At 43.4% G+C, this 22339-nt stretch overlaps 1 protein-coding gene across 1 annotated transcript in view; it reads right to left on the bottom strand.

Moving 5' to 3' along the window:
- Positions 1-22339, bottom strand: part of LOC102429272 (NACHT, LRR and PYD domains-containing protein 1-like) — an 86856-nt gene that overhangs the window by 46011 nt on the left and 18506 nt on the right. Inside the window, 1 exon segment of the mRNA XM_023747809.1 lies at positions 9871-10041. Coding sequence (XP_023603577.1) covers positions 9871-10041 — 171 coding nt within the window.

A 22339-nucleotide genomic window follows, 5' to 3' on the forward strand; every position in this document is an offset into this window, starting at 1 on the left:
CCCAGAAGGAGATAAGGCAAAGACTCAAAGCCTCCAAAGATCATCCTCTGCCTGCAGTCTGATTATTATCAGCCTTGATTAGTCTCAGGGTATTGACCACAGTGTGGCAACTACCTTTCCCACAGGCAAATACCGCTTGAATAGCAAAGGTCCTTGAAGAAAGATGTCCTCCACAGTGTGAGGGAATGACCAAGCACAGGAAACCAGGGTGGTTGCCCTCCGACCTCCAAACCCAGAGCCCCCAACCCTAGACACTCCTCAAACAGCTCCAGTCCACCCTTCCCTCCTTCATTGGAGGCCAAGGTCAGTGGCTTCACACATAATTTTGTGCATTGGCCCTTTAAGGTGGTGCCTTCATTTCCAGCTGTCTCTTGCTGGCAGACAGCAACCCTGCTGCTTTTCACAGCCAGATGTTATGTGGGCACTGTTCTCAGTTCTGGTGCTCTCGCCTGGGGAGCCCAGTTTGGGACTTAGACCACAGAGTTATCAGTGGCACTGCCCCTCCACCGCCCCGCAGCTGAGATATCCCTCCAGACCTGCAGCTGCCGTCTGTGGGAGCCTGTCTACCCCTTTCACATCTCTGTACTTCCTACTAGTCTCTCTACATCTCCACTTTCTGTCCTTGGTTATCAGGCTTCTCTCCAGCTAGTCTTCAGGAGATTTTCAGGGTGGTTTTTCTATATTTTAGTTGTATTTTCAGTTTTGTTCTTGGAGCATGTTAGTGTAGCTTCCATTTACCCCACCGCCATTTTTAATCCCCCTTCCTTTCTCTTCTTCACTACCAAAATCTTTGAAAAAAGTATTTGTATTTGTAATCGCATTTTCACCTCTGTCTTCATCTTTAACTCATTCCAATTTGGATTCTGGCTTCATCACCTCATAAAATTGTTCCTGCTAAGGACATCTATGACTTTCCTATCACAAATCTAATTGACAACCCTCTGTTCCTGTAAGTAACATGACACCACACTGTCCTGGTGTTCTTCCCACCTCCCTGGATGCTCTTCCTCAGGCATCTCTGTTGACTTCTCTTTGCCATTAAAATTGGGAAGGTGGGTTTCCCAAGGCTTGACATGCAAACTTTTCTTTGCATATAAATTTTAGGATCAGCTTGATCATTTATGTAAAAAAAATAAGCAGCAATGATTTTGATAGGGGTTGAGTTGAATCTACATACTGGTTTGGAAAGCATTGCTGTCTTAATAGTATTAAGTCTGCCAGTCCATGAACATGGAAAGTCTTAACATTTATTTAAGTTTTATTTACATTCTTCAACTATGTTTTGTAGTTTTCAGTATACAAGTCTTGCTCTTCTTTTGTTAAAATTATTCCTAAATATTCCATTATTTTTGATGCTATTGTAAATGAAGTTGTTTTCTTAATTACATTTTAGATTGTTTATTGCTAATATGTAGAAATACAATTGATGTCTATATATTGACCTTTTATCCTGAAAACTTGCTAGTTTATTAGTTCTAATAGCTATTTTTGTGCGTGCATTCCTTAGGATTTTTACGTATAATCACGAAAGCTGCAAATAGGGATAGTTTTGCTTTTTCCTTTATATTCTGGAAGACTTTTATTTCAATTTCTTGACTAATTTCTCTGGCAAGAACCTCTAGGGTAAAGTTAAATAGACATGGAAAGAGTGGAGAGGTTTGTCTGTTCTTGATGTTAGAGGAAAACAGTAAGTCTTTCAGCATTAAGTGTAATGTTAGTTGTGGGTTTTCATAGGTGGTCTTTATCAAGTTGAGAAAGTTTCCTTCTACTCCTAGTTAATTGAGTGTTGTTAATGTGACAAGGTGTTAGGTTTTGTCAACTGCTTTTTCTGTCTATTGAGATGATCATGTAGTTGTTATGCTTTATTCTGTTAACATGATGTATTGCATAGATTGATTTTCCTGGGTTAAACCAACTTTGTGTTCCTGGGGTAAATCCCACTTGGCTATGCTCTACAATCTTTTTATATTCTTTTAGTATTTTGTTAAGAATTTTTTGTTTTTATGCATAAGAGATACTGGTCTTTAGTTTTTTTATATCTTATAATGATTTTGCTTGTCTTCATCTGATTTTGATATCAGGGTAATGCTGTCCTCACAGATTGAGTTGGTAAATATTTCTTCTTCTCCTTCTTCTTCTTCTTCTTCTTCTTCTTCTTCTTCTTCTTCTTCTTCTTCTTCTTCTTCTTCTCCTCCTCCTCCTCCTCCTCCTCCTCCTCCTCCTCCTCCTCCTTCTCCTCCTGCTTCTCCTCCTCCTCCTTCTCTTCTCCTCCTCCTTCTCTCCTCCTCCTCCTCCTCCTCCTCCTCCTCCTCCTCCTCCTCCTCCTCCTCCTTCATTTGCAGAGTTTCAGAATGCTGGTATTAATTCTCCTTTAAAGATTTTGTAGAATTAATCACTGAAGTCATCTGGCCTGGGTTTTCATTGTGGGAAGGTTTTGTTTAGTAAATTAATCTCTTTACTTGTTAAACGTTTATTTAGATTTCCAAATCTTCTTGAGACAGAAGTTTGTATCTGTGTTTTTGTAGAAATGGTCCATTTCATTTAGGGTATTTAATTTGTTGGCTTACAATATCTATAATAATAAAAATGTAAAATGCAAATCAACCAAACGACCAAATAGCAGAATGACCATTTGAACGACCTTCAAGCACTGGTGCCAGGCCAGCCAAGGTGGGTGTAATGTTATTGGTTGGGGTGCCCTGCCATTGCCCCATGATCCCTCCACAGAAGGAGGCCCAGGCCACCGGCTGGTGGGCCGATAGGTCACCCTCTTTGTGGCGATCAACCGTGGAGCCCCGGCTGGGTGGTCGTGGCCTCCCACTGCTGGGTGGTCAATCTGGGGACCCCACGATCGATTGCCCCACAGAGGGAGCTCCAGGCCATGGGCCAGTGGCACTTCAGCGGGTTTGTGGGGCTGACAAGCATTCGCCCCACAGAGGGAGGCCCAGGCCAGCCAAGTGAGCACACCCCATGCCTGTCACCCACAGAGGGAGGTGACTGGTCTTGGGAGATGGGGTACAACAGAGCTGTACAGATGGCAAACAGTGTCAGCAGTGGGGGAGGGGCCAGCTGCTGGCAGCGAGGAAAAGGAAAGCCCCGATAGGCCCTGATTGACAGCCAGGCCTAGGGACCGTATCCAAGGTGTCCTGGATTGCAAGAGGGCGCAGGCCAGGCTGAGGGACACTCTCCCTCCCCCCATGTACGATTTTGTGCACCAGGCCTCTAGTCTACACTAATAAAAGAGAAACATGGTAATTAGCATACGACCACTACCCTTCCCATTGGCTAATCAGCATATCCTTATGCAAATTAACTGTCAGCCAAGATGGCCGCCGGCAGCCATGCACTGAAGCGAACAGGGAGGCTTGCTTGCTTCAGTGACTGCGGACTCCAACGTTCACTGCCTCACTTGCCGGCCTCTCAGCTGCAACTCTAAGCAACTATGTTGCAAATATAGAAGCTAAACAAAACCACAGAAACCTGCGTTAGTCAGCCAGGCTTCAGCCAGCCGGACCGCAACATTGTAGCAAATACAGAAGGAAAAACAAAGGCCAGAAACCGGCTTTCAGCAGCCGAGGCCTCAGAGCTAAAGCTGGCCCAGAATAAAAAAAAGAAAAAGAAAAGAAAAAAAGGAGCAGTTGGGAGCTTCAGTCAACCCACCAGCCTGAAAACAGCCCTCAGCCCCTCAGCCAGACTGGCCAGGCACCCCAGTGGGGACCCCCACCCTGATCCAGGACACCCTTCAGGGCAAACCAGCTGGCCCCCACCCATGCACCAGGCCTCTATCCTATATAGTAAAAGGGTAATATGCCTCCCAGCACCGGGATCAGCGGAGCAGCGAGGCCTCCCGGCACCGGGATCAGCGTGACAGGGGGCAGCAACCAAACCCCCTGATCGCCCTGTGCTCTGTGTGTGACAGGGGGCGGGGCCACAACCTCCCTATCCACCCTGCTCTGTTCGTGACAGGGGAAGGTGCCCCAACCCCCTGATCGGCCCTGCTCTGTGCCTGATAGGGGGAGCTCCCCAATCCCCTGATCGCCCTGTGGCTCTGTGTGTGACAGGGTGCAGCGCCCCAATGCCCCCCCCCCCCACGGGCCCTGCTCTGTGTGTGACAGGGTAGAGCCATAACCTTTCCATCGGCCCTGCCGTGAGTGTGACAGTAGCGGCGCCCAACCCCCTGAGCGGCCCTGCTCTGTGGGTGATAGAGGGTGGCGCCCCAACCCCCCTCCACGGGCCTTGCTCTGTGTGTAATGGGGTAGAGCCATAACCTCCCCATTGGCCCTGCCCTGAGTGTGACAAAGTGCAGCTCCCCAACCCCCTGATCCGCCCTGCTCTGTGTGTGACAGGGGGCAGTGCCCCAACTCCCCTATGGACCCTGCTCTGTGCATGACAGGGGGGAGCTCCCCAACCCCCTGATTGACCCTGCTCTGTGTGTGACAGGGTACGGAGCCCCAACCCCCCTAATGGACCCTGCTCTGTGAGTGACAGGGGGCAGTGCCCCTACCCCCTGATCGGCCCTGCTCTGTGAGTGACAGGGGGCAGTGCCCCAACCCCCGATCAGCCCTGCTCTGTGCATGACAGGGGGCAGCGCCCCAACTCCCCAATCGGCCCTGCTCTGAGCCTGACCAGGGGCTGCAACTAGGAATTGGGCCTGCCCTCTGCCAGCCGGGAACAGGCCTAAGCCAGCAGGTCGTTATCTCCCGAGGGGTCCCAGACTGCGAGAGGGCACAGGCCGGGCTGGGGGACCCCCCTATCACCCTCCGAGTGCACAAATTTTTGTGCACTGGGCCTCTAGTCTATATAATAAAAGCCCAGCGACCATTACAGCGGAACGACTGGTTGCTATGATGTGCTGGCCACAGGCGCTGCCACCAGCACCGCTGCCAGCCTGAGGGCTCTGGGGCCAGTTTGGGGGCCGCCGCCAAGGTGCCAGTAAAGAAGAACGTGAAGGTGGCCACTGTGAGGGTGCAGCTTGAGATGAAGTCTCTGTGGGATAAATTCAATTTAGCATAACGCTTTCCAGATCCATCCATGCTGTTGCAAATGGTAAGAATTCCTTCTTTTTTACAGCAGTGTAGTATTCCATTGTGTAGATATACCACTGTTTTCTAATCCATTCATCTGCTGATGGGCACTTAGGCTGTTTCCAGATCTTAGCTATGGTGAATTGTGCTGCTATGAACATAGGGGTGCATATATTCTTTCTGATGGGTGTTTCTGGTTTCTTGGGATATATTCCTAGAAGTGAGATCACTGGATCAAATGGAAGTTCCATTTTTAGTTTTTTGAAGAAACTCCATACTGTCTTCCATAGTGGCTGCACCAATATGCATTCCCACCAGCAGTGCATCAGGGTTCCTTTTTCTCTGCATCCTCACCAGCACTTGTCGTTTGTTGATTATAGCCATTCTGACAGGTGTGAGATGGTACCTCATTGTCATTTTGATTTGCATCTCTCAGATGATTAGTGACTTTGAGCATGTTTTCATATGTCTCTTGGCTTTCTGAATGTCCTCTTTTGAAAAGTGTGTATTTAGATCCTTTGCCCATTTTTTGAATGGATTGTTTATCTTCCTTTTGTTAAGTTGTATGAGTTCCCTGTAAATGTTGGAGATTAAACCTTTATCACAGATAACATTGGCAAATATGTTCCCCCATGTAGTGGGCTTTCTTGTTGTTTTGTTGATGGTTTCCTTTGCTGTGCAGAAACTTTTTATTTTGATGTAGTCCCATTTGTTTATTTTCTCCTGAGTTTCCATTGCCTTAGGAGCTGTATCAGTAAACATATTGCTACGACATATGTCTGATATTTTGCTGCCTTTGGATTCTTCTAAGATTTTTATGGTTTCCCAAATTACATTTAAGTCCTTTATCCATTTTGAGTTTATTTTTGTGTATGGTGTAAGTTGGTGGTCTAGTTTCATTATTTTGCATGTATCTGTCCAATTTCCCAATACCATATATTGAAGAGACTGTCTAGATTCCATTGTATGCTCTTGCCTCCTTTGTCAAATATTAATTGAGCATACTGGCTTTAGTCGATTTCTGGGTTCTCTGTTCGGTTCCATTGGTCTATATGTCTGTTCTTCTCTGTTCTTGTGCCAGTACCAGGCAGTTTTGAGAACAGTGGCTTTGTTATATACCTTGATATCTGGTATTGTGATCCCTCCAACTTTGTTCTTCTTTCTCAGGATTGCTGTGGCTATTTGGGGTCTTTTAAAAATTCCATATGAATTTTTGGAGGGTTTGTTCTAAGTCTGTGAAATATTCTGTTGGTACCTTAATGGGGATTGCATTGAATCTATAGATTGCTTTGGGTAGTATGGACATTTTAATGATATTGGTTCTACCAATCTATGAACACAGTATATTCTTCTATTTGTTTATGTCTTTTTTTTTCAACATCCTGTATTTTCTGAGTACAGGCCTTTTATTTCCTTAGTTAAGTTTATTCCTAGGTATCTTAATTTTTTTGGTGCAATGATAAATGGGATTGTTTTTTTTCAGTTTCTCTTTCTGTGAGTTCATTAATGGTGTATTAAAAAGCCATAGATGTTTGGGTGTTAATTTTCTATCCTGCTACATTGCCCAATTCATTTATTAAGTCTGGTAGTTTTTAAAAATATATATATTTTATTGATTTCAGAGAAGAAGAGAGAGGGAGAGAGAGATAGAAACGTCAATGATGAGAGAATCAGTGATCAGCTGCCTCCTGAATGCCCCCTATTCAGGGGTGAGCCCACAACCCAGGCATGTGCCTTTGACCAGAATCAAACCCGAGACTCTTCAGTCTGCAGGCTGATGCTCTACCCACTGAGATAAACCAGCCATGGCAAGTTTAGTAGTTTTTTTTATTGCTCAAAGTATTACAAAGAGTATTACATATGTCTCCTTCCCCGCCGGCCCCCCCCTCCCCGACATTCCCCCGGCCTCCCCTACTCTCCAGTGTTTTATGTCCATTGGTTATGCTTATATGCATGCATACAAGTCCTTCGGTAGATCTCTTACAAGTCTAGTAGTTTTTTGATGGAGTCTTTGGGTTTTTCTATGTACAATAACATGTCATCTGTGAATAATGAGTTTTACTTCTTTTCCAATTTGGATGCCTTTTATTACTTCTTCTTGTCTGATTGCTATGGCTATCACTTCTAGTACTTGGTCAAACAGGAGTGGTGAAAGTGGGCATCCCTGTCTTGTTCCTGTTCTTAGGGGAAATGGTTTTAGTTTTTGCCCATTGAGTATGATGTTGGCTGTAGGTTTGTCATATATGGCCTTTATCATGTTGAGATATGCTCCCTCTATTCCCACGTTGCTGAGAGTTTTTATCAAAAATTCGTGTTGGATTTTGTCGAATGCTTTTTCTGCATCTATTGATATGATCATGTGATTTTTGTCTTTCAATCTGTTTATGTGAGGTGTGACGTTTACTGATTTGTGAATATTGTACAAGCCTTGCATCCCTGGAATAATCCCACTTGATCATGATGTATGATCTTTTTAATATATTGCTAGCTTAGGAGCATGTCCATGCAGCATCTACTTACTCTGCTGCCATTTTTAATCCTCTAGACTATTTCTCTTTTATAGAATAGTTTTAGTTTTTCAGCAAAATTGCCACCCTCTCCCACCTTCCCTTAGAGGTTCTGCAATCTGCTCTGTGTTTCTATGTCTCTGGAACTTTTTGGAGAGTTCTTATATACCTCTGCCCCCACATACACAGCCACCCCCATTATGAACATCTCGCAAGAGAGTAGTAAATTTGTTGGAATCAGTGAACCTATATTGACACATTATAATCACCCAAAGTCCATAGGTTACATTATGGATCACTTTTGGTGCTTTACTTTCTATGGTTTTTTGAAATATAAAATGACATGTATCCGCCATTATAGTGTCATGTAGAGAAGTCACTCTGCTCTGCCTATTTATCCTTACCTCCCCCAAACCCCTGGCAATCACAGATCTTTTTACTGTTTTCATGTTTTTGTCTTTTTAAGAATTTCACATTGTTGGGTTCATATAATATATAGCTTTTCAGAATGTCCTTTTTTCAACTAGTAATATGCAGTTAAGGTTCGCCCATCCTTTTTATAGTTTTAGGGCTCATTTTTTTTCACATACTGAATAATATTTCATTGTATAGATATACCATCATTTATTTATTTGCTCACCTACTGAAGGACAACTTGGTTGCTTTCCAGTTTTGGCAATTACAAATAAAACTGACATAAACACTGTTGTGCAGATTTTTGTGTGGACATAAGTTTTCAACTCATTTGAGTAAATACCAAGGAGCACGATTGCTGGATCATATGGCAAGGGTGTGTTTAGTTCACTAGGATTCTGCAAAATGACCATATTATTTTGCATCCCCACTAGCAATGTCTGAGGGTTTCTTTTGCTCCACAACCTTGTCAGCATTTGGTGGTGTCAGTGTTCTAGATTTGGAAGTTCTAATGGGTGAGTAGTTGTATCCCTTATTTCTAAAATCTAGGCATTGACAATATACATTTCCCTGTAAGCACTGATTTAGTTGCATCAAATACATTTTGTTTTTGTTTTCATTCATCTTAACGCATTTTAAATTTCCCTTGTGATTTCTTCTTTGACCCATTGTTTATTTAAGAGTGTGTATGTGTAAATTTCCTAAATTTCCCTTTGTTATTGAGTTCCAATTTCATTTCATTATGTTCAGGTAATCTAATTTTCATGGTTTCAATTCTCTTAAATTTGTTGAGATTTGTTTTATTGGGCATCTTATTTTTGCACAGAAGTTAATTTGATACCTGCTTGACATCTTCCATTGGATATCTCAAAAAAAAACAAAACTTGAAGATTTTGCACAAAATCACACCCTTGACATTCCACCCCCCATTCACTCCTCTTCCAGTATTTCCATCTCAGTGAAGGTGTCACTATCCCATGCATATCTCTGACCTGAACCCAAGATTATCTTCTATATCTCCAACTCCCTTTCCCCATAATTCTAATCTATTGGATTTTACTTTCTTTTTAGATCTCTTAAATCCATTCACTTTTGTCCATTTCCATGGCCAACACCATAGTCCAAGATACAACTATTTCTTGCAGAAACTATGGTAACTTTCCTTAGTGCAACCTCTCACCATCTTTATTGGAAAACTGAAACTTTCCTATGAACTGGTTTCCCAAGCTCTACCGTAGCTCTCCTCTATTCCAGGTTTTATATGGTAGTCTGGTTCTACTTTGTAAATGTACTAATTTTTATCAACCTTTTAATAATAATCACATTGCATTAGAAAAAACAACCCCAAATTCCAACAGTGTCTTTCATAGATAGTCTTACTTCATGACCTCCTGTGGCTCCTTTGCTCTCCATCCTCCAGCCTCGCTTCTCTGCTTTCAATCCCATGACAGCCCATCCTCCCTCCTGCCACAGGGCCTTTGACCTTTCTGCCCTCCTGCTTCACTTAGGCAAACCCTCTGTATTCTTCACATGTCCTTCAATATTCACTTTATAAGGTAGTTTTCCACTGCAGGCCCTTAGCTGGGTCTGTAATGACACACTTGTTTGTGTGGTTGCAAGTTCTGTGGAAATAAAATCCTGTCTGTGTTTGCTTACTGCAATAGCCATGGTCAGAGAGTGGCTCAATGAATATTTGTTGGATACAAGGATTTTTCAGGATGTTCACTTAGTAAGTTTTATAATATCTCATCACTGGGATGTATATCTGGAACTAATATACTATTGTATGTCAACTGTAATTGAAAAACAAAAAATAATCTTAAAAAATAAACAAAAACAAAGACCACACATCCATCCTAGACACAACTTCTACCTTGGGTCTCCTGTCCATCTCTGTTTCAGATCAGAACCCAGGCCAGACTCACCTCAAGGTCTCCAGGTGGCAGCGAGGGCTTTTCAGGGCGTCACAAAGACTCTGTATTGCAGAGCAGCTCAGAGAGTTCCCACTCAGGTCCAGCTCCAGCAGTCTTTCACAGACTTTGAGAATAGAGAAGAACATTGGCCACCAAAAATCTGTAAATGGGTCCCAGCTGTACCTGAGGGAGAGAGAGGGACAGGGGAGATGTGACCGGTGTGTGTTGGGGGTCTTAAGTGTACAATGTGCTCAACAGCAGGGGGTTTGGCTCCTCTGAGTGCCAGGCTGAAATGGGCAGGGCGATTGCCAGGGGTGTTCTGTCTCTGGAACTGCCCCTTTGTTCCCACCACCCTGGACTAATTGCCTCTCTTCTGTGTGGTTTCTCATGGTGTAGCCCTTGCCACTCTATACTGCTGTGCTCCTTTGGTAGGCCTTTTTCTGCCTCAGTCTGGGAATTTCTTGTGGACTGGGGCAGATGTTCATTTTTTTTTATTTTTAGTGTCCAGCATAGGGCCTAGCAAAGACCTTGGGGATGCAGACAGTCTTCCTCTCATCAATAGAGACATGCTTTTCTTCCTTTTGCACAGATTTTGTAAAGTCCCAGTTTCCAGAAAGGAAAGGAAGAGATGGGAGGTGGGAACAGAACCTGGGCTAGGTGGTTTAAAGGTAGTTTTGTGATGGGATTTTTGTGTATTACTATATACTATACTGTTGTCCAGATTGGCTTGCATGGGACCATATCCCCTTCCCAGGATAGCAATACCATAGAGAGGTTCCCCAGGAGAGAGATGGCAAAAGGGAATGATTTAGGAGAGAACATTTGCAGGATGTGGGAGAGGAGGATGGGCTTTGTTTGAAAGTTATAGGATAGACTGCCTTGTATAATTTCCACCAATTTAAATTGCACATTTCACACACTATTTAAGTGACTTTATTTACTCCTAAATAAAATAGATTTTATCTATTTCAAGATGCAAACTGACATCTCTATTTTATTGTCAGATAAATCCACCTAGATAGCCCAGCAGCACCTTGACCCAATATGTCCCCAACTTCATTCACCTTTCCATTCAACTCCATTCATGTCTGCAGACACCGAGTTAACTGGTAAGTGGCTCAAGTCTACTATTCCTTCCTCTTTGGGCTGTCCCGCATTTTCTGTCTGGGATAATTGGGGCCAGGATCTGGGCTGTGACTGCACAGCCACTCCCTAGCCGACATCCAGTGCTGGTCAGGACACACTATCTGGGAACCAGGTTTCCTGGTCCACCTGTCTGTGTGGGGACGCCTACTGGTCAGGTGTGATCACCCGAATGTTTCTGACGCTCAGGAGGAAGGGGACGCCTTTCTCTAACTTAGTGTCCACGGGAGATTAGACTCAAGGCCCCCTTATGGGGAACACACAGTCGGCCATTCCCCGCACCACACCCCTGGGATGTCTTCTTAAGAATCTACAGGCCCTAGGGTTCGCTCAGGACTTATGTCCCAAGCACCTCATTTTCTGTTACAATACCGCTTGGTCGCAACACAAATTAGACAATGGGTCCCAATGGCCTGAGAACGGTACTTTCGATTTCCAAATTCTCACTGATCTTGACTACTTCTGCTGCTGGCAGGGCAGATGGCCTGAGGTCCCATATATTCAGGCTTTTTTACACTCAAGGACACATCCTTTTCTCTGTAACAGCTGCTCTCCCTCACAGATTTTCCTTCCTCACGCTAAGCCCCCCAACCCCCCATCTCAAATCCTCCTTCTCCTCCACCACTTTTGATCCCGCTGACCATCCTCCAGTCCCCCAGTCTAAGGCTCCTCAGTCTCAGCAGCCTGAGAGTCTGCCACCCTGCCCAGCGGATCCTACTGCCACCATCCTATCTCATACCTGCTCCAGAGCAAGTTTTTGGCTCTCTTCCTCCCTCTCTCTGGCACTAGCCTTAAGTGCCCCCTTGGGGAGATTGCTGTAGCCAAATCTGGCTTCATGCCCAGGGCCACGTGAATACCCTCCACTGGCAGGCCCCTGCCCTCCCAGTCCGAGCGGATGCTGTCCCTAACAGGGACCCACAATGGAACTATCAGGAAGGGCATACAGCTCAAAGGTCTCGAGATCACGTGGTTCTCTGCCTGCTACAAGGACTGAGAAAGGCAGCCCACAAAGCAGTTAATTATAAAAAACTAGGGCCCGGTGCATGAAGATTCGTGCAGGGGGTCGGGGAGAAACGGGGTTTTGGGGTGTCCCTCAGCCTGACCTGCACCCTCTCCAATCTGAGAGCCCTCAGGGGAGCCCTCTCCAACCCGGGAGTTCTGTCTGTCTTTACAATCATATGAACGAATTGTCTGAGACCCCCAATCCAGTTTGGTTTGTTGCTCACAGAATAATAGAGGCATTTTTTTATTTGCTTTATTGGTGGAGATTTCCTGGAACTTTTAGGATATCTTCCCTTTAATTTTTCCTAGACACTCTGATTTTACTTATGTCTCTCATCTTTGCTTTCTTCCATCCCCTACCACAACAGTAACTTGCTCCAGGCTCACTTTGCTCTAGTGCAGTGGTTCTCAATCTTCCTAATGCCGTGACCCTTTAATACAGTTCCTCATGTTGTGGTGACCCCCAACCATAAAATCATTTTAATTGCTACTTAGCTGTAATTTTGCTACTGTTATGTATCATAATGTAAATATCCGGTATGCAGGATGTATTTTCATTGTTACATATTGAACATAATTAAAGCAGAGTGATTAATCACAAAAACAATATGTAATTATATATGTGTTTTCCGATGGTCTTAGGTGACCCCTGTGAAAGGGTCGTTCAACCCCCAAAGGGGTCTCGACCCACAGGTTGGCCACCCACAGGTTGAGAACTGCTGCTCTAGTGTCTAGAGCAGTGATGGCGAACCTTTTGAGCTTGACGTGCCAGCATTTTGAAAAACCCCAACTTAACTCTGGTGCCATGTCACATATAGAAATTTTTTGATATTTGCAACCATAGTAAAACAAAGACTTACATAATTTTTTCTTTTATATCTTTAATTTCTTTATTGTTTAAGGTATTACAAATATGTCCTCATCCCCCCATTAACCCCCAAACCTTCCCCCCCTCCACTCATGTTCTCATCCCCCTGTTGTCCATGTCCATTGGTTTGGCTTATATGCATGCATACAAGTCCTTTGGTTGATCTCTTCCCCTTACCCCCACCCTCCCTTACTTTCCCTCTGGGGAGTGATAGTCTGCTCGCTGTTTCTCTGTCTTTGGATCTGTCCCTGTTCATCAGTCTATGTTGTTCTCTATATTCCACAAATGAGTGAGATCATGTGGTATGTATTTTTCTCTGACTGGCTAATTTCACTTAGCATAATGCTCTCTAGTTCCATCCATGCAATTGCAAATGCAAGAGTTCCTTCTTTTTACTGCAGTGTATTCCATTGTGTAGATGTACCACAGTTTTTTTTGTGTGTGTGTTTTTTTAAAGAGATATATCTTATTGATTTTTTTACAGAGAGGAAGGGAGAGGGATAGAGAGTTAGAAACATCGATGAGAGAGAAACATCGATCAGCTGCCTCCTGCACATCTCCCACTGGGGATGTGCCCGAAACCCAGGTACATGCCCTTGACCGGAATCGAACCTGGGACCTTTCAGTCTGCAGGCTGACGCTCTATCCACTGAGCCAAATCGCTTTCGGCACCACCACAGTTTTTTAATCCACTCATCTGCTGATGGGCACTTAGGCTGTTTCCAGATCTTAGCAATGGTGAATTGTGGTGCTATGAACATAGAGGTGCATATATCCTTTCTGAATGGTGTTTCTGGCTTCTTGGGATATATTCCTAGAAGTGGGATCACTGGGTCAAATAAATGGGAGTTCCATTTGTAGTTTTTTGAGGAAACTGCATACTGTTCTCCACAGTGGCTGCACCAGTCTGCATTCCCACCAGCAGTGCAAAAGGGTTCCTTTTTCTTCACATCCTCTCCAACACTTGTTGTTTGTCGATTCATTGATGATAGACATTTTGGCAGGTGTGAGATGATACCACATTGTTGTTTTGATTTGCATCTCTCATATAATTAGTGACTTTGAGCATGTTTTCATGTCTTTCAGCCTTCTGTATGTCCTTTTTTGAAAAGTGTCTATCTAGGTCCGTTGCCCATTTTTTGATTGAATTGTTTATCTTCCTATTGTTAAGTTGCATGAGTTCCCTGTAGATGTTGGAGATTAAACCCTTATTGGTGATATCACTGGCAAATATGTTCTCCCATGCAGTGGGCATTCTGGTCGTTTTTTTGATGGTTTCCTTTGCTGTGCAAAAGCTTTTTATTTTGATGTAGTCCCATTTGTTTATTTTCTCTTTAGTTTCCATTGCCCTAGGAGCAGTATCAGAGAAGAAATTCCTTCGGCATATGTTTGCGATTTCACTGCCTGTGGATTCCTCTAGTATTTTTATGGTTTCCTGTCTTACATTTAAGTCTTTTATCCATTTTGAGTTTATGTTTGTGTATGGTGTGAGTCAGTGGTCTAGTTTCATCTTTTTGCATGTATCTGTCCAATTTTCCCAACACCATTTATTGAAGAGACTGTCTTGACTCCATTGTATGCTCTTGCCTCCTTTGTCGAATATTAATTGGGCATAGTGTTTTGGGTCAATTTCTGGGTTCTCTATTCTATTCCATTGATCTACATGTCTGTTCTTGTGCCAGTACCATGCTGTTTTAAGAACAGTGGCTTTGTAATATAGCTTGATATCTGGTATTGAGATCCCGCCTACTTTCTTCTTCTTTCTCAGGATTGCTGCAGCTATTCGAGGTCTTTTTTTATTCCAGATGAATTTTTGGAGTGTTCGTTCTAGATCTGTGAAATATGCTTTTGGTAATTTAATGGAGATTGCATTGAATCTATAGATTGCTTTGGGTATAATGGACATTTTGATGGCATTGATTCTACCAATCCATGAACACGGTATGTTCTTCCATCTGTTTATGTCTTCCTCTATCTCTTTTTTCAGTGTCCTGTATTTTTTCACATATAAGTCTTTTACCTCCTTAGTTAAATTTATTCCTAGGTATCTTAATTTTTTTGGTGTGATGGTAAATGGAATTGCTTTTTTAGTCTCACTTTCTGTAAGTTCACTATTGGTGTAAAGAAATGCCATAGATTTCTTGGCATTAATTTTGTATCCTGCTACATTGCCGAATTCATTTATTAAGCCTAGTAATTTTTTGATGGAGTCTTTAGGGTTCTCTATGTACAGTATCATGTCATCTGCAAATAAGGACAGTTTTACTCCTTCTTTTCCAATTTTAATGCCTTTTATTTCTTCTTCTTGTCTAATTGTAATGGCTAATTCTTCCAGTACTATGTTGAACAGGAGTGGTGAGAGTGGGCGTCCCTGTCTTGTTCCTGTTCTTAGGGGAAATGGTGTTAGTTTTTGCCCATTGATTATGATGTTGGCTGTGGGTTTGTCATATATGGCTTTTATTATGTTGAGGTATGATCCTTCTATTGCTACCTTGCTGAGAGTTTTTATCAAGAATGGGTGTTGGATTTTGTCAAATGCTTTTTCTGCATCAATTGCTATGACCATGTGGTTTTTATCTCTCAATTGGTTTATGAGATGTAATACGTTTATTGATTTGCGGATATTGTACCATCCTTGCATCCCTGGGGTAAATCCTACTTGGTCATGGTGTATGATCTTTCTGATGTACTGCTGGATCCGATTTGCTAGAATTTTGTTGAGGATTTTGGCATCTATGTTCATGAGGGATATTGGCTTGTAATTCTCTTTCATTGTGTTGTCTTTATCTGGTTTTGGTATTAGCATGATGCTGGCTTCATAGAATGAACTTGGAAGTGTTCCTTCCTCTTGAATTTTTTTGAATAGTCTGAGGAGGATAGGTTTTAGTTCTTCCTTGAATGTTTGGTAAAACTCCCCTGTGAAGCCGTCTGGCCCTGGGCTTTTGTTTGCTGGAAGCTTTTTGATAACTGCTTCAATTTCTTCCATAGTTATTGGCCTATTGAGACTTTTAGAATCTCCCAGATTGGGTTTTGGAAGATTGTATTTTTCTAGGAATATGTCCATTTTCTCCAGGTTGTCTAGTTTGTTGGAATAGAGTTGTTCTTAGTATTTTTGAACAATCTTTTGTGTTTCTGTGAGGTCTGTTGTTATTTCTCCTCTTTCATTTCTGATTTTGTTTATTTGGGTCCTCTCTCTTTGCTTCTTGGTGAGCCTGGCTAGAGGTTCATCAATCTTGTTTATCCTTTCAAAGAACCAGCTCTTGGTTTTGTTGATCTTTTGTATTGTTTTTTTGGTCTCTACGTTGTTTATCTCCGCTCTGATCTTTACTATTTCTTTCCTTCTGCTTACAATTGGGATTTTCTTGTTGCTCTCTTTCTAACTCTTTGAGTTGTAGGGTTAGGCAATTTATTATCATTGTTTATTGTTTTTTGCAGTAGGCTTGTAGAGCTATGAACTTCCCTCTCAAGTCTGCTTTCGCTGTATCTCATAGGTTTTGGATTGTTGTGTTTTCATTGTCGTTGGTTGCCATGACGTTTTTTTTATTTCTTCTTTGATCTCTCTGGTAACCCAGTCATTGTTTAATAGCATGGTATTTAGCCTCCATGTGTTTGATTTTTTTGGATTGTTTTTATTGTAGTTCATTTCCAGTTTTATGCCATTGCAATCTGAGAAGATGCTTGATATGACTTCTATCTTCTTGAATTTGAAGAGACCTTGCCTGTGACCCAATATATGGTCTATCTTTGAAAATGACCCATGTGCACTTGAGAAGAATGTATATTCTGTGGACTTGGGATGAAATGTTCTGAAGATCTCAATTAATTCCATCTGATCTAGTGAGTCATTTAGGATTGCTGTTTCTTTGCTGATTTTTTGTTTAGAGGATTTGTCCAATGGTGACAGTGTGGTGTTAAAGTCCCCTACTATGATTGTATTGCTGTCAATCTCTCCCTTGCTCCCTTCCAGAAGTTTTCTTAGGTATTTTGGTGCTCCTATATTTGATATGTATATGTTTACCAGAGTTATTTGTTCTTGTTGGATTGCTCCCTTTAGTATTATGAAGTGGCCTTCCTTATCTCCTTTTATGTCCTTCACTTTGAGATCTAATTTGTCAGATATAAGTATTGCTACCCCAGATTTTTTTTCTTTTCCAATCGCCTGAAGGACCTTTTTCCATTCCTTCACTATCAGTCTGTGTGCATCTTTTTTTCTGAGGTGGGTTTCCTGTAGACAGCAGATATATGGGTCATGTTTTCTTATCCACTCAGTTACCCTATGTCTTTTGATTGGGGCATTTAATCCATTTACAATTAAAGTTATTATTGATAGAAACTTGTTTGTCACTATTTTTATTCTTGACCCCCGTGTTCCTTCCTCGTTTCCTGTTTTTTTCTTTTTACAGCAGACCCTTTAGTATTTCTTGCATTGCTGGTTTGGTGGTAATAAATTCCCGTAGTCCTCTTTTGTCTGTGAAGCTCCTGATTTCACCCTCAATTTTGATTGATAGCCTTGCTGGGTAGAGTATTCTTGTATTCAGACCCCTTTTTTGCATGACTTTATATATTTCATTCCATTCCCTTCTTGTCTGATGCGTTTCTGTTGAGAAATCAGTCGCTTGTCTGATGGGGGATCCTTTGTAGGTAACTTTTTGTCTCTCTCTGGCTGCTTTTAAGATTCTTGCTTTGTCGTTAGTGTTTGCCAATTTAATTATAATGTGCCTTGGCGTCAGTCTTTTGGGATTCATTTTGTTTGGGACTCTGTGAGCTTCTTGGATTTGTGTGAGTTTTTTCTTCCCTATATCAGGGAAGTTTTCTGTCATTATTTTTTCAAATAGGTTTTCTATTCCTTGCTCAGTTTCCTCTCCTTCTGGCACCCCTATTATGCGAATGTCGTTTCATTTCATGTTGTCCCAGAGTTCTTTTAGGCTTGCCTCCTGCTTTTTAATTTTTTTTTCTAGAATCTGCTCTGCTTCGGTATTTTTTCCTACCTTGTCTTCTAGCTCACTGATGCGGCCCTCTGCTTCTTCTAGTCTACTGTTGATGGTTCCTAATGAGTTCTTTATAGCAGTGATGTCATTTTTCTTTTCGTCTTGGTTTTTCTTCATTTCCTCTTGGTTCTTACACATATTGTTGAATTTGTCTTACATTCTTTTCATCCACCTTATGACCATTTCTCTGAATTCTTTCTCTGAAAGGTTGCTTGCCCCCATTGCCTCCATTTCATTTACTTCCTTTTCTGGTGATGGCAGTTTTTCTTTCATATGCGGGCTGTTTCTTTGTCTCCCCATGATCTCTCTTCTCCAGGTGTTTGGTTATGTAGTTCTCTCTCTGCTGCATTGATTTAAAGGCACAAAATACACACCACAAGGCACAAAACATTAGGCACTGAACAAAAATGTATTCATGATACTAATAACCCCAAATAAAAGTGACCACCAGATCAAAGAGAATTAGGGGATAAGGAAGAAAGAAGAGAAAAAGAAAAAAGAGAAAAAAAAGAAATAAAAGTGCAAAAAGGAAATTGGGAAAAGGAAAAAAAAGTAAGAGAGAAAAGAAAGAGAATGAAATAGAAGAGGGGAAGAAACTATTTATATGGGGAGGAAACTCTAATAGAACAGCCACTAATCCCAACAAATTCCAGCAACAGAATGTAAACTACAAACAACAATTGATGTCAAGCGAGGCGAGAGAAAACAGGAGCAAAAGTAAATAAATAAATAAAATAACCGGAAAAGAAAAAACAAACAAAACAGAAAAATAGAAAGAAAAAGCAAAACAATCTCACAAACAAGCATAAAAAACCCCCAATATACTCAACAATGAAGCAAACAACAACCAAAAAAAATGTTTAGATAGTGAAGATAGAAAAGAGAGAGCTGTATTTGGATTTAGAGCAGGGGATTGAAAATTAGATATATAAGTAGGGTGAAATTTTAACAAGGGGTAAAGAGAAGGAATAGGGAAAATCTAAAGCAGGAATAGGGTAAGAGAAACAGGATAACGAAAGGGGAAAAGTGAGGAAGAGAGTTTTGGCTAAAGGTAAAGTTGAGGTAGAGTAAAATGATACTAAAGGAAAGATGAAAATAGAATGTAGAACACTAATCCCAAAATAAGATAAAGAGAAAATATAATTACACTTTTAAAAAAGGTAAAATGGTAGTAGTAATAATACTGGTTAAAAATAAAAATGTAGCAACTAAAAAGGTAAAATCAGGTGATGAAAAAAGAAAAAAAATTAGTTTCTTAAGTAAAAAGTGAAAAAAATAAAATAAAAAAATAAAAATGTACAGTAGTGAAGGTCCTTCAGTTCCTCTACTCTTTTGTTTGACATGCCTTAGTCCTGTCACGTATTCAGGAGAGTGTTGAAGTTCCCTGTGATACATTGTTCCTCCGTGTTGTAAACCACAGTCCTGATTTTAAAGTAGGCAGTATTTGTTTCCCAGACTGCCTTTATTTGTGTTTACAGAAGAGTCAGTTTGTGGTTCAGCCCCTGGGTGGCAGTGTTTCTGGATTGACCTCTGAGGCTATAAGTCCTCTTCAGCCAGTAGTTTGGGAGAGTTGACTGCCACAGAGCTGTTTCTTTGACTGTTACTCCCCGCTCTGATTCCCAGGTTGCACAAAAACAACTTTCCCCTGTAGTCTCTGTGAGTGATCCCAATTGGGCAATCCTATGTACTGGGTTTAATAATCAAACGCAAAGATTTAAGGGGGAGAGAGGGGAAAAAAGAGCCTGAGGAGGTGTGCGAACTCTCACGACCCTCCACCATCCAGCTCTGTGCGCAGTCTCTTCCGCATATCCTCTCTCCCCTGGCACTAAGCAGCTGGCACACTGGCAAGATCCGAGGTTTCCTTTTTGCACCCAGTCCAGCTATGGGCTTATTTTTAGAGTTCCCTTCTGCCAGCAGCCCTGTGAGACCCCTTCTGCACTCGTGGATCACACTGGCCCCAATGGCCGCGGACTTTGTGGGGCTCAGACTACCCCCTAGTGGTGTTTTTCTCTCCAAGCTGAATTGCAAACCGCTCCTTTATATAGGCGAAATCTGACCTTTCCGTGAGGAGGGGCAGGGCTCCTCTGAGTCCACGTATTCCCGCTACTTTAGATCCAGTGTTTCTGGGTTAGTAGCCGATTCTTGGGTGCCGTGGTTCCAGGATCTCTGGATATATACGCTTCCGAAAACAGCCACTCAAGATGGCGTGGACTCTGCAGCTGAGCCAGCCACTCCGGGAAAGATTTCAGCAGTCTCCAACAGTTCCCTTTCTCCAGGAGTCCTCTGCCTTTCCCGGCTGCAAACTGTCTCCCAGCTGAATTTCCTCTGCCTATTCAGGCTAGATGTTACTCGTTTCCGCTGCTCACCCTATCTGCTCCGGGACAAGGCACAGGACACGTCTGTCTATACTGCTGCCATTTTCTCTCTCCCTCAAAGATTTATATTTTTGATATTTATTTTACATATTTAAATGCCATTTAACAAAGAAAAATCAACCAAAAAAATAAGTTCGCCTGTCACCTCTGACACGCATGTCATAGGTTCGCCATCACTGGTCTAGAGTCTAGACCAGCCGTGGGCAAACTACGGCCCGCGGGCCGGATCCAGCCCGTTTGAAATGAATAAAACTAAAAAAAAAAAAAAAAAAAAAAAAAAGACCGTACCCTTTTATGTAATGATGTTTACTTTGAATTTATATTAGTTCACACAAACACTCCATCCATGCTTTTGTTCCAGCCCTCCGGTCCAATTTAAGAACCCATTGTGGCCCTTGAGTCAAAAAGTTTGCCCACCCCTGGTCTAGACTCTAGGAGATCTGTCTGCCTCCAGAAATATGTCCCAGAATTCCTGGTGCTCCCCGTGCTCTGAGCTTCCGCTTCTGGTCCTGGGGCTGCCATCAGAACTGCTATTCCCAGAATTCCTGGTGCTCACCTCACTGGGAGTGACCAAGAGAGCCACAGACCCCCAAGCCTCCGGCTCTCCTGCTCTGCTCTCTGCCCAGCGACCAAGGGAGCCACATCCCCCCCAAGGGAGCGACGCAGGGAGTGACTGAGGGAGCCATGTCCCCCCAAGCTGCCAGCTCTCCAGCTTCTGCTCTCTGTCTGGTGCCTGTGTATGCAAACTAACCACCATCTTTATTAACTTGCATATTCACCCTGATTGGCTGGTGAGCGTAGTGAAGGAATGGTCAATTTACATGTTTCTCTTTTATTATATAGGACTAAATACCCGGTGAACAAAAATTTGTGCACTTGGGGGGTGGGAGGGTTCTTCAGCCCGGCCTGTGCCCTCTCGCAGTCTGGGCCCCTCAGGGGATGACCCCTCAGGAGATGGCTGGATTAGGCCATCTCCCCGGGGATTGGGCCTAAGCTGGCAATCAGACATCCCTCTGGCAGCCCGGCAGCCCTCGGGGGATGCCCACTTGCCAGCAGGGAGCAGACCTAAGCTGCAGTCAGACATCCTTAGCGCTGCTGAGGAGGCAGGAGAGGCTCCCACCACCACTGCTGTACTGGCAGCCATCAGCCTGGCTTGTGGCTGAGCAGAGCTCCCCCATGTGGGAGCACACTGACTACCAGAGGGCAGCTCCTGCATTGAGCGTCTGCCCCCTCATGGTCAGTGTGTGTCATAGTGACCAGTCATTCCCAGTCTTTCTGCTGTTAGGGTCAGTTTGCATATTACCCTTTTACTATATAGGATAGAGGCCTGGTGCATGTGTGGGGGCTGGCTGGTTTGCCCTTAAGGGTGTCCCGGATCAGGGTGGGGGTCCTGCTGGGGTGCCTGGCCAGCCTGGGTGAGGGGTTGATGGGTGTTTGCAGATTGGTCACACCCCCTTCAGGGTGGGGAACCCCACTGGGGTGCCTGGCCAGCCTGGGTGAGGGGCTGATGGCTGTTTGCAGCTGGTCACACCTGCTTCAGGGTAGGGGTCCCCACTGGGGTGCCTGGCAAGCCTGGGTGAGGGGCTGAGGGGTGTTTGCAGGCTGGCCACACCCCCTTTAGGGTGGGGGGTCCCCACTGGGTTGCCTGGCCAGTCTGGGTGAGGGGCTGAGGGCCGTTTTTATGCTGGCCAAGGCCCGGGCGACAGAAGCTCCCAGCCTCTCCTTTTTTCCTTTTTTATTCTGGGATTTATTTACCTTCTATAATTGAAACTTTGTTGCCTTTAGTGGAGCTCAGATCCAGCCGAGGGAAGCTTGGCTTCCTCCGTCATTGGAGCAACCAAGCCTCCTGCTCCCTCTAGCTCTGTGGCTGCTGGCTGCCATCTTGGTTTGGTTAATTTGTATATAGTCACTCTGATTGGCCGGTGGGCGTGGCTTAAGGCACAGTGAAGGTACGGTCAATTTGCATGCTTGTCTTTAATTAAATTAGACTAGAAGCCCAGTGCACATAAATTTGTGCACTGGTGGGGGCGTCCCTCAGCCTAACCTGTGCCCTCTCACAGTCTGGGACCTCTTGGGAGATAACCACCTGCTGGCTTAGGCCCACT

Source organism: Myotis lucifugus, unplaced genomic scaffold (assembly GCF_000147115.1).
Source record: "Myotis lucifugus unplaced genomic scaffold, Myoluc2.0 scaffold_991, whole genome shotgun sequence".
NCBI lineage: Eukaryota > Metazoa > Chordata > Mammalia > Chiroptera > Vespertilionidae > Myotis > Myotis lucifugus.